Raw genomic sequence first — 12,704 nt, 5'->3', positions numbered from 1 at the left:
AGTCTGCGTCTCACAAAGGCACAGTAGTTGGAATCAAAAATCACAATTATGGACTCATCAGACCAAAGGACAGATTTCCACTAGTCTAATGTCCATTCTTGGCCCATGCAAGTCTCTTCTTATTATTTGTGACCTTGAGTAGTAGTTTCTTTGCTATTTGACCACAAAGGCCTGATTCACGCAGTCTTCTCTGAACAGTTGATGTTGAGATGTATCTGTTGATGTTGAGACGTATCCTCTGCAGCAGAGGCGACTCTGGGTCTTCCTTTTCTGTGGTGATCCTCATGAGAGCCAGTTTCATCATAGCGCATGATGGTTTTGCGGCTGCACTTGAAGAAACTTTCAAAGTGGATTGACTGACCTTCATTTCTTAAAGTAATGATGGGCTGTTGTTTCTCTTTGTTATTTGAGCTGTTCTTGCCATAATATGGACTTGGTATTTTACCAAATAGGGTTGTCTTCTGTACACCACCTCTACCTTGTCACAACACAACTGATCGGCTCGAACACATTAAGAAAGAAAGAAATTCCACAAATCAACTTTTAACAAGGCATACCTGTTAATTGAAATGTATTCCTAGTGACTACCTCATGAGGCTGGTTGAGAGAATGCCAACAGTGTACAAAACTGTCATCAAGGCTAAGAGTGGCTACTTTGAAGAATCTCAAATACAAAATATATTTTGATTTGTGTAACACTTTTTTAGCTTACTACATGATTCCATATGTGTTATTTCATAGTTTTGATGTCTTCACTACTATTCTACATATAGAAAAAAATTAAAAATAAAGAAAAAACCTTGAATGAGTAGGTGTGTCAACTTTTGACTGGTACTGTGTGTGTGTATATACAGTTGAAGTCGGAAGTTTATATACACCTTAGCCAAATATATTTATACTCAGTTTTTCACAGTTCTTGACATTTAATCCTAGTATAAATTTACTGTCTTAGGTCAGTTAGGATCACCACTTAATTTTAAGAATGTGGAATGTCAGAATAATAGGAGAGAGAATGATTTATTTCAGCTTTTATTTCTTTCATCACATTCCCAGTGGGTCAGAAGTGTACATACACTCAATTAGTATTTGGTAGCATTGCCTTTAAATTGTTTAACTTGGTGAAACGTTTCGGGTAGCCTTCCACAAGCTTCCCACAATAAGTTGGGTGAATTTTGTCCCATTCCTCCTGACAGAGCTGGTGTAACTGAGTCAGGTTTGCAGGCCTCCTTGCTCGCACACACTTTTTCAGTTCTACCCACAAATGTTCTATAGGATTGAGGGACTTTGTGATGGCACTCCAATACCTTGTCCTTAAGCCATTTTTCCACAACTTTGGAAGTATGCTTGGGGTCATTGTCCATTTGGAAGACCCATTTGCGACCAAGCTTTAACTGATGTCTTGAGCTTCAATATATCCACATAATTTTCCATCCTCATGATGCCATCTACTTTGTGAAGTGCACCAGTCCCTCCTGCAGCAAAGCACCCCCACAACATGCCACCCCCGTGCTTCATGGTTGGGATGGTGTTCTTCGGCTAGCAAGCCTCCCCAGTTTACCTCCAAACATAACGATGGTCATTATTGTCAAACAGTTCTATTTTTGTTTCATCAGACCAGAGCATATTTCTCCAAAAAGTACGATCATTGTCCATTGTCTCCGTGTGCAGTTACAAATCGTAATCTGGCCTTTTTTATGGCGGTTTTGGAGCAGTGGCTTCTTCCTTGCTGAGCTCCGTTCAGGTTATGTCGATATATATATTTGTGTCATGCACAAAGTAGATGTCCTAACCGTCTTGCCAAAACTATAGTTTGTTGACAAGAAATTTGTGGAGTGGTTAAAAAACGAGTTTTAATGACTCCAACCTAAGTGTTTGTAAATTTCCGTCTTCAACTGTAAGTATATGTAAACTTCCGACTTCAACTGTACATACACAAGGTAGGGGTGGAATACACATCTCACATATTTATAAATATAGTTTGTTGTCATGCGAATGGTGTATAAAAAAGTACCATTTACAATGCATTTGGAAAGTATTCAGACTCCTTCACTTTTTCCCCATTTTGTTATGTTATTGCCTTATTCTAAATGGATAAAAAAAAAAATATATATATATATATATTATATATCAATACCCCATAATGACAAAGCAAAAACATTTTTTTTGAATTTTTTGCACATTTATTAAAAATTAAAAATGGAAATATAATATTTACATAAGAAACTTGATGCTTTACTCAGTACTTTGTAGAAACACCTTTGGCAGCAATTTACAGCCTTGAGTCTTGGGTGTGATGGTATAATTTTGACAGAAGATTTTTCTCCCATTATTCTCTGCAGATCCTCTCAAGCTCTGTCAGGTTGGATTTGGAATGTCGCTGCACTGCGACATTGGGAATGTCGCTGTTCGATTGGGTTCATGTCCGGGCTCTGGCTGGGCCACTCAAGAACATTCAGAGACTTGTCCCGAAGCCAGTCCTCCGTTGTCTTGGCTGTGTGCTTAGGGTCGTTGTCTTGTTGGAAGGTGAACCTTCGCCCCAGTCTAAGGTCCTGAGCGCTCTGGAGCAAGTTTTTATCAAGGATCTCTCTGTACTTTGCTCCGTTCATCTTTGCCTCGATCCTGACTAGTCTCCCAGTCCCTGCGGCTGAAAAACATCCCCACAGCATGATGCTGCCACCACAATGCTTCACCGTAGGGATCGTATTGGCCAGGTGGTGAGTGCTGCCTGGTTTCCCCTAAACGTGACGCTTTGCATTCATGATAAATCTTGATTTCATCAGACCAGAGAATCTTGTTTCTCAACACCAAGCAGGCTGTCATATGCCTTTTACAAAGGAGTGGCTGCCGTCTGGCCACTCTACCATAAAGGCCTGATTGGTGGAGTGCTGCAGAGATGGCATCCCTTCTGGAATTTTCTCCTATCTCCACAGAGGAACTCTGGGGCTCTGTCAGAGTGACCGTCGGGTTCTTGGCCACCTCCCAGTTTGGCTGGGCGGCCAGCTCTAGGAAGAGTCTTGGTGGTTCCAAACTTCTTCCACTTAAGAATGATTGAGGGCATTTTGTTTTTGGAGACCTTCAATTCTGCAGATATGTTTTGGTATATGTTCTGGTACCCTTCCCCAGATCTGTCCCTCGACACAATCCTGTCTCGGAGCTTTACGAACAATTCTTTCGACCTCATGGCTTGGTTTTTACTCTGACATGCATTGTCCAATTCATGTCCAATCACCTGAATTTACCACAGGTGGACTCCAATCAAGTTGTAGAGACATCTCAAGGATGATCAATAGGAACAGGATGCACCTGAGCTCAATTTCGGGTCTCATAGCAAAGGGTCTGAATACTTATGCAAATAAGAAATTTCTGTTTTTTTATTTTTAATACATTTGCAAAAAATTCTACAAACCTGTTTTTGCTTTGTCGTTATGGGTATTGTGTGTAGATTGATGAGGACAATTGCTTATATAATCAATTTGGAATAAGGCTGTAATGTAACAAAATGTGGCAAAAGTGAAGGGGTCTGAATATTTTCTGAATACACTGTATGTATATATAATGTAACAAAAAAGCTGCTTGACCGTTGGTATGAGGTTCTTACTGTATAATGCAGTTTATTTAGTATCTGAGTTAAAGCCATTCCGCATGGAAGAGTGGGACAAAAATCCTTAATGGGACCCATGTCGTCCAAAACATTGACTCAAGTTGGCCAAAAATAATCTGGATACACCTGGATGCACTTTTGGAAAAATGTTCTACGGAGAGATGATTCAAAAGTATAACTTTTCGGACGAGATGGGTCCCATTATGCCTGGCGAAAACCAAACACTGCATTCCACAGTAAGAACCTCTTACCAACGGTCAAGCATGGTGGTGGTAGCGTGATGGTTTGGAGATGGCTTTGGTGCCACAGGATCTGTACGACTTGCCTTAATAGAAGGAACTATGAATTCTTCTCTGAATTCTACAGGATAATATCAGTTGCATCTGGCTGTGAGCTGAAGCTGAAGTGCAATGCAGCAAGACTATGATGCAAAACACAATTTGATGTTTTAGAATGGTCCAGTCAAAGTCCAGACCTAATCCCAAATGAGATGCTGTGGCAGGATTTGAAATGAGCAGTACATGTTTGAAAATACCCCCAAGTATCTGAGTTAAAGCCATTCCGCATGGAAGAGTGAGCTAAAATTCCTCAAAAACAACATGAGAGACTGATCAACAACTACAGGAAGCGTTTGGTTGAAGTGATAAGTGGCAGAACTATGGACTATCCTCTGGTGTGGGTTTTCATCCTGGTGCTGCTCAACTTCACTACTGGTAGACAATATTGGACTCATTCTGGGAAATATATTGCTCCCTATTTGTGCTATATGTCACAAACGCTTTGTTAAATAAGTAACAGGTTGTTCAAATGTCTCTGTTCTGTTCATGCACTTCAGTTTGGTTGCAGTCATTGTGGCTAAAGGTGGGACAACCAGTGTAAAGGGGCAATTACTTTTTCGCATCGAGGAATTGGGTGTTGCATAACTTTTTTCATTACATAAATAAAATAGTTTTTGTAAACTCAGGTTCCCTTTATCTAATATTGAGTTTTGGTTGAAGATCTGATAACATTCGGTATCAAAACTATGCAGAAATATAGAACATCAAAAAGAGGCAAATACTTTTCCACGGCGCTGTAAGTGTTTTCTTGACAGGTTCAATGTGAACAGTGTCCCATGAGCCCACGTTGCCTCAGCCACTGTGGATGGATCATGAGTTTCAACTGGGTCAGAGAACAGTAAACCATAATCAACATGAAAACACCCCTGTGTGTCCACTAAAAATACAGCGGGAAAAAGGTACTCGGGCAAAACAGGGCGTGGGTAGTTGGGTAGGTGTGTGTGAGTGTGTTCTGGCGGCAGGTAGGGTGGGCAGGTACATTGGCATCACCTAACTATTTGTTGATTGAGAGGAGACTGTGACTGTGCAGTATTGACATCTTTGGATTTATCAAGAAGTCTGGACAGTCATTTGGTCCCATTTCTGATCCGTGGTGTTTGATGTGGCAGAACTATGGACCATCCTCTGGTGTGCGTTCTCATCCTGGTGCTGCTCAACTTCAATACAGGTAAAGTGGACAATATGCTCATTCTGGGAATATATTGATGCCTATTTGTGCTTCATGGTATAAACACTTGATTAAATAAGTAACAGGTTGTTCAAATGTCTCTGTTTGGTTGATGCACTTCAGTCAAACAGTATCAAGTCAGAAAGATGGAGGTTTCTATTTATCTGACATTAGACATAGATACTAGGTCATGTTGTAAATTGTGCGTTCAACTTGAAGACACTAATTTGAAAACAAAAGCTTATATTTCTGTTAAAGTGACATAGTCTGAAGATTTGATTCATTTCAATTAAAATATTTAAAGGACTTTAAATACTTTTGTACTGATTAATAATATCTCAAAATATGAACTAAACTCATCAATCCATCCTCTTCTAGATGTCTCTGGCCAGGTGGTGGTTCCCTCGATGAACCCCTTGGCTGTGGGCAGTAATGTCACACTGAACCTAGTTCCCGAAAGCCCCATCAACATAGGGACCTGGTCATATGAAACTACAACCATTGTACTTTTCTATCCTGGTGGCAGTATTGTGAGTACAAGTTATCAAGGCAGAGTCTCATTCAACCGCTCCTCCTCAGAGCTGTCCATAAGCTCTCTCCAACTCAACGACTCAGGATGATATACCGTCCAGGGAATGCATTCAGTCCTGAAAGCTGTGGTGACTTTGTCTGTAAAGGGTAAGGAGCTGACCTCTTCCTGTCTGTTTATCTTTCTACGATGGTAGACTCTCACTCACTGGCGCACAGTCACTTCCTCGCAAACATGCTCACCTGCACACTTACTTGCCCATTCACATGCTTGCTTGGTCCACATGGAAACATGCTTGCACATCAGTGGAGGCTACTGAGGGAAGGACAGCTAATAATACTAGCTAGAATTGAGTGTAATGGAGTGAATGGAATGCTATCAAACATATGAAAAACACGTTTTTATGAATATGAATACCATTCAATCCACTCCATTCCAGCCATTATTATGAGCCGTTCTGCCCTCAGCAGCCTCCACTGATGCAGATACATTGTCTATCAATGATTCATCTCTGTCATAATAATTCCTGACATGGAAAGCTAACACTTAAACGTGTCAATGTTTTCTGAACCTATAGTGAAGTTGGCCTTCATAATACCTTTGAAAATAATGAAACTGAACAGAGTATGAGCAAACAGTTCGTATACATTTTCAGACAAGACCTACACAAGATGTTTTATGTGTGTGCAAAGGGCTCTACAGTCCTCAATCCTGTAACTTAGTCTCTATAATAAGTAAATAAAATAGCATATTTAGATTTCCAAAACAATTTTTAGTGTGAAACAAATATAAACTATATGGTTGTTATTCTACTCTCTCACCCACAGAGCCCATTTCAAACGTGACTCTAAGAGCCAATGCCACTGATCTAGTGGAATTAAACGACACTGCCATTTTCACCTGCTCCGTCTCCTCTGGCACCTCCCTCTCCTACCGCTGGATGAATGGCAGCTCAGAGGTTGCAGCCAGTGACAGAGTTCGGCTTGGTGTTGGGAACAGCACTCTCTCCATAGTCAGTGTGACACGATACGATGAAGGGCCGTTCAGATGTGAGGTCATCAATGGAATCAGCAATGGCACCAGCCAGCCCATTGGCCTCAAGGTTAGATGTGAGTGTCAGAGTATGCAGTACACATGAGTCATACACAACAGACATGGATTGTACCTTGTCATTGAGAGCCAGCATTCTATGCAATGATGTAATATGCCTATTTTCTTCCCAAATCATTGGGGGTAAAGGCCTGTGATATGAGATAGATTAGGGTTAAGGGCCTGTGATAGACTAGGGGAAGGGAGAGGATACCTAGTCAGTCGTACAACTGAATACCTTCAACTGAAATGTGTCTTCCGCAATTAACCCAACCCCTCTGAATCAGAGAAGTGTGGGGGACTGCCTTAAATCGACATCCACGTCTTCGGGGCCCAAGGAACAGTGGGTTAACTGTGTTGCTCAGTGGCATAATGACAGATTTTTTACTTGTCAGCTCGGGGATTCGATCCAGCAACCTTTCGGTTACTGTACTAATACATCAAGCTGTAACACGCTACAGAAACAGGAGATGGGCTCCTGCTGTTATGAGCTGTTCCAACTTGCACAAGCCAAGGCTTCAGGAAGGCTACTTACTTACTAATCTTTGTCAAAATAATCAAACCATAAGACTAACCATACTGTCTTGTATTTAACAGTTGGACCAGAGAGACCTGATGTAACTAGTCCAGATATAGCAATGACAGGACACATCGTGACATTCAACTGCTCGGCCTCCTCTCAGCCTCCCAGCCAGTTCAGCTGGTTCTTCAATGGCTCCCAGATGGCGACTGGCTCAGTGTATAAGACTGGCCCACTGACCTTAGCCAGTCATGGGGAGTACACCTGTGTGGCCTTCAACAACATCACTTACAGAAACAGCACTGTCTCCAAGATGCTCACTGTTGTTGGTGAGTCTCGGTCTAACCTTAATCCTTTAATTGATTAGTTTGGTGTACTTTCTTCAGAACAAATAATCCCTCTGCAGCCGTTAAACCTACTACGACCGTTGATACATTTTCACTTTGTTCTCAGCGCCAATAACCTCAGTGTCCATAAGCACCAGTGGAAACCAGGCGACAGAGGGTGACTCCTTTACAATGACTTGCAATATTGTCGGTGATCCTAGCTCCATTCACTGGTGGAAAAACCACACGTCAGTGCGTCTAGATAACAGAACACACGTCTCTTTCGACAACAGAACATTGGCCTTCAACCCTGTACAGCATTCAGACTATGGAGAATATCAGTGTATGGCCAGAAATAGTGTGAGCAACAGAACTAGCACCCGCTACACACTCCTAGTGAATTGTAAGTAATAATGGGGATGTATTCTTGTCAAATATAGAGAAGGTAATAGCTGTGATGAGATACAATGAAGTCAATCATCAGCAATAAGTTAGTTAGAGTTAAATATTTCAATGTCGTTGTCTGATTTTCACAGATGGACCCAAGCAACCTGTGATAGCTGGTGCACCCATTGCCGAAACAGAACAAAGAGTGACATTCAACTGCTCTGCCTCCTCTCAGCCTCCCAGCCAGTTCAGCTGGTTCTTCAATGGCTCCCAGGTGGTGACTGGCTCAGTGTATGAGACTGGCCCACTGACCTTACCCGGCCATGGGGAGTACACCTGTATGGCCTTCAACAACGTCACTGGCAGAAACAGCACTGTCTCCAAGATGCTCACCATCATTGGTAAATCAGACTACAGATTGTTTGCTTTGTTGTGTTAATTTACGATCTGATAAAAGGACAAATATTGCAAAATACACAGAGTATAGCAAATATTAGGAACACCTTCCTAATACTGACTTTCCCTCAGAAAAGCTTCAATTCGTTAGAGCTTGGAGTCTACAAGATGTCGAAAGCATTCCACAGGAATGCCGGCCCATGTTGACTCCAATGCTTCCAATAAAAAGCATGAGCTGGTGCACACCGAGAGAAAATGATTATGTGTAGAGGTACTGACTAACTGTGAATAAACTGTAAGCTATAGAGTCGCACACTCTATATATACTCTCTATATATAAACTTTCAATAATAACTGCGCTTTCTTCACGAGGCACAGTCATGCTGAAACGTGAGTTTATATATATAGAGTGTGTGAGTCTCTTTTTTCAGCGTGAAAAACCCAGCAGCATTGCAGTTCATGACACAAGCCAGTGTGCCTGGCAACTAATACCATACAACGTTCAAGGCACTTAAATCGTTTGTCTTTCCTATTCACCCTCTAAATGGCACACATTCATAATCCATGTCTCAATCGTCTCAAGTCTTAAAAATCCTTCTGTAATCTGTCTCCACCCCTTCATTTACACTGATTGAAGTGGATTTAACAAGTGACATCAATAAGGGATCATAGCTTTCACCTGGATTCACCTGGTCAGTTATGTCATGGAAATAGCATGTGTTTTTAATGTTTTGTACACTCAGTTACAATAAACATATTTATCATACAAAATAACCAAAACTACAGCTTTATACATACACTGAAAAAAATATATAAACACAACTTGTAAGGTGTTGGTCCCATGTTTCATGAGCTGAAATAAAATATCAAAAAAATTGTCCTCATGCACAAAAAGCTTATTTCTCTGAAATGTTGTGCTCAAATTTGTTCACATCCCTGTAAGTGAGCAGTTCTTCTTTGCCAAGATAATCCATCCACCTGACAAGTGTGGCAAATCAAGAAGCTGATTAAACAGAATGATCATTGCACAGGAGCACCTTGTGCTGGGGACAATAAAAGGCCACTATAAAATGTGCAGTTTTGTCACACAACACAATGCCACAGATGTCACATTTTTTGAGGGAGCGTGCAATTGGCATGCTGACTGCAGGACCAGAGCTACCATAAGCTGCCTCCAACCTCGTTTTAGAGAATTTGGCAATATGTCCAACTGGCCTCTCAACCGCAGAACATGTGTAACCATGCCAGCCCAGGACCGACACATCCAGCTTCTTCACCTGCAGGATCGTCTGAGACCAGCCACCCAGCCACCTGGAAAGATGTTGAAACTGAGGAGTATATCTGTCTGTAATAAAGCCCTTTTGTGGGGAAAAACTAATTCTGATTGGCTGAGCCTGGCTCCCCAGTGTGTAGGCCCAGGGCATAGGCCCACCCATGGCTGCACCCCTGGCCAGTCATGTGAAATCCATAGATTAGGGCCAAATTAGTGTATTTCAATTGACTGATTTCTATTCATACTAAGAGGATATCATGATCTAAAAAAGGAAATATATAAAACAGTAACATAAAACAGTAATTTACAATCAATCAGATCGTACAACCATTTGTTTTATATATCCAACTATTGCGTTGCTGGAACTAACCATTTTATCAAATGACAAATCTTGATACTGTACATAAAGCAATACACTTCCTCTCTCCTCACAGAGGCTATAACATCGGTGACGGTGAAACGAAACAAATTACCAATAGCATCTGACAACCTAACCCTGACCTGTGACGTCACCGGGCACTATGACACCATCTACTGGATGAAGGACAACCTGTCTCTGGTCCTGAACAACACCTTGAACTCTGACATCACCATCTCTAACAACTCTCTGCACTTCAGTCCAGTCAAGGTGTCTAACGATGGAAACTATCAGTGCGTCGCCACCAACCTCTTTGGTCCAAACACCAGCCCTAAATACCAGCTACTTGTGAACTGTAAGTACTGGTGTTGGAATCTGTTGGTAAAATATTTTAAAAGTTAAGCATTTGATGTTATATTATGTAGAAAGTCAGAAACCCACCACTATTGTGACAGTTAGTGCTATCTGGGTTCTTTGGGACATCCCTACCCTAAATCTTAACCTTAACCATAACACTTACCTAACCCGAACCTTAACCCTTACCTTAACCATTTATATTTCAACTTCAATGGGGTGATGTCAGAGTTGGATGTCCCTAGGATTATGACCCCACTTCTCTGAACCTCTCTCTGTAGATGGCCCTCTGAGTGTGAACATCTCTGGCCCAGGATTAGTGGTGATTGGCTCAGTAATTACTGCCAATCTGAAGTGCTCAGCCGACTCCCGGCCGACCAGTGAGTACTGGTGGAAATACATCAACCAATCATTGCCGGTGACTGGTTCTTTGATGGCTGTAGGTGTCTCCTTGAAAAATGCAAAGATATACACCTGTGTGGCCAAGAACTGTCTAACTAACATCTCAATGTCCAAGACCATTAGTCTGGATGTTACTGGTAAGTGGGTAGGTTGTAATAGTAAGACCTAGGTGGGATATAATGAGTAATAAATGTCACAATATTGTTTTTATTATGTAGAATTTAATTTGGTGCTAGTTTGCGTACGTGTTTGTGCAAGGATCATTTTCATGCATCCGGGAAATGCAATACAGACATTTTCTGAACTGGGGGATACAGACAGGAATCAGGAAGATGTATACACTGTATATTTATTTTTAACATCCTCACTCACTCATTCTCCTTCCCTGCCTCCCCTCCTCTCCCATTCTTTGTCCCCCTCCTCTCCCATTATCTTTGTCCTCCTCTTCTCCCATTCTTTGTACCCCTCCTCACACATTCTCTTTGTCTTCCTCCTCTCCCATTCACTTTGTCCCCCTCCTCTCCCATTCTTTGTCCCTCTCCTCTCCCATTCTCTTTGTCCCCCTCCTCTCCCATTCTCTTTGTCCCCCTCCTCTCCCATTCACTTTGTCCCCCTCCTCTCCCATTCACTTTGTCCCCCTCCTCTCCCATTCTTTGTCCCTCTCCTCTCCCATTCACTTTGTCCCCCTCCTCTCCCATTCTTTGTCCCTCTCCTCTCCCATTCTCTTTGTCCCCCTCCTCTCCCATTCTCTTTGTCCTCCTCCTCTCCCATTCTCTTTGTCCACCTCCTCTCCCATTCTCTTTGTCCCCCTCCTCTCCCAACCTCTTTGTTTCCCCTCTCTCCCATTCTTCTTTCTCTCTCAGGCCATTCACCTGTCCCTCTATTCCAGTCCAGAGGTGGTCTGATGTTGATGGGCCTTGTAGCTCTCTCTCTGCCTCTGATCAACCACTGAGACCACCACAGTTTGCACACTGCACGTCTGTTGGTTGGCAGCCAATCACTCCCTTCCCTCTACCCTCACTGACTCCCCTCGCAGATCTGAAAAAGGACTGGATAGAAATAAGTGGTATTGTCAATACTGTAATTGCCCCTTCTCTTGTCACCATAGGGCTGGGTTTAGTATGCTCAGCTCCTTTCCAATGCTTTTAGATTGTTAGGAAAGAGTCCACAAGAGGTCAGATGGGAGGGATCTATCCCCTTAGAATAGAACCCACCTCTACAGTGTGTTTTTATGTCAATCATCTCTATAAACTGATATTCTTTAAAAAAACAAAAATCTTGAAAACTGGTCGACAAACATGGTAATTGAAGGGGCAAACATCCACTGCTCAGCTGCACTGCCTATTTATGTTTGAATTCAATGTTCTTAGATATTCACTGCCTTTGTGACTGTGACTATTGCCCTTTCTGTGTTCTGCGTTTGATCATGTTTGTAAACTCTGTAGTTCAAGTACAAATTCAGGTTTATTTACCATATAAATACCTTAAAGGTAAAATGTTTCAAAACGATATACATTAAACTGGTGTTTATGTAAAACATGGGTTGTCTTATGTTCATATTTCCTCTTCATTAATTATTGTCTTAAATTCATCTTTGTCTTTTCACCCATGTACTACTGAATGGTGCAATCTTGGTTGATTTCTTTATCTGCAAAATCACTGTGAAGAAATGTGGATTTAATGAAGCAGTAACAGAGGGATTTAGAGTGGCACAATACACGCAAAAGGAAATAGGAAATCTAATGCTAAAATGCTAAAATAATACATTGGAAACTAATCCACACACATAGTGAAACTTGTTTTTAAAAATGTGTATTTCAAAGGAGTATAATTGTATCATATTTTTTTATAAACAAAAACAGTCATGGTTCTTGAGCGAGCAACATGAGATTACAAAACATGGTTACAAGGTTAATACAGAAGTTATTAAAGATCAACTCTTTAAATTGGAATACTCATGAAG

At 41.5% G+C, this 12,704-nt stretch overlaps 1 protein-coding gene across 1 annotated transcript; it reads left to right on the top strand.

Moving 5' to 3' along the window:
• The first annotated feature begins 4,975 nt into the window (after positions 1-4,975).
• On the top strand, positions 4,976-12,273 carry LOC109900698 (carcinoembryonic antigen-related cell adhesion molecule 5-like). The gene is made up of 9 exons (XM_031786541.1): positions 4,976-5,107; positions 5,486-5,785; positions 6,464-6,745; positions 7,323-7,574; positions 7,699-7,974; positions 8,108-8,359; positions 10,062-10,340; positions 10,621-10,878; positions 11,605-12,273. Exons 2-9 carry the CDS (start codon positions 5,743-5,745, stop codon positions 11,691-11,693), a joined length of 1,731 nt encoding a protein of 576 aa, XP_031642401.1. The 5' UTR covers positions 4,976-5,107; positions 5,486-5,742; the 3' UTR covers positions 11,694-12,273.
• Positions 12,274-12,704: the final 431 nt, after the last annotated feature.

Source organism: Oncorhynchus kisutch, linkage group LG2 (genome assembly GCF_002021735.2).
Source record: "Oncorhynchus kisutch isolate 150728-3 linkage group LG2, Okis_V2, whole genome shotgun sequence".
NCBI classification, from domain to species: domain Eukaryota; kingdom Metazoa; phylum Chordata; class Actinopteri; order Salmoniformes; family Salmonidae; genus Oncorhynchus; species Oncorhynchus kisutch.
The sequence above is the reverse complement of the archived record's forward strand: the minus strand, read 5'-3'. Positions and strand labels throughout refer to the sequence as shown.

What these genes read in the sequence shown, in the direction of transcription:
- LOC109900698 (XM_031786541.1), top strand. Translation starts at nt 5,743, where the DNA reads ATGCATTCAGTCCTGAAAGCTGTGGTGACTTTGTCTGTAAAGG. An exon ending in CAAGATGCTCACCATCATTG is followed by an intron (nt 8,360 to 10,061) that starts GTAAATCAGACT and finishes CTCTCCTCACAG; the next exon opens with AGGCTATAACATCGGTGACG. An exon ending in ATACCAGCTACTTGTGAACT is followed by an intron (nt 10,341 to 10,620) that starts GTAAGTACTGGT and finishes CTCTCTCTGTAG; the next exon opens with ATGGCCCTCTGAGTGTGAAC.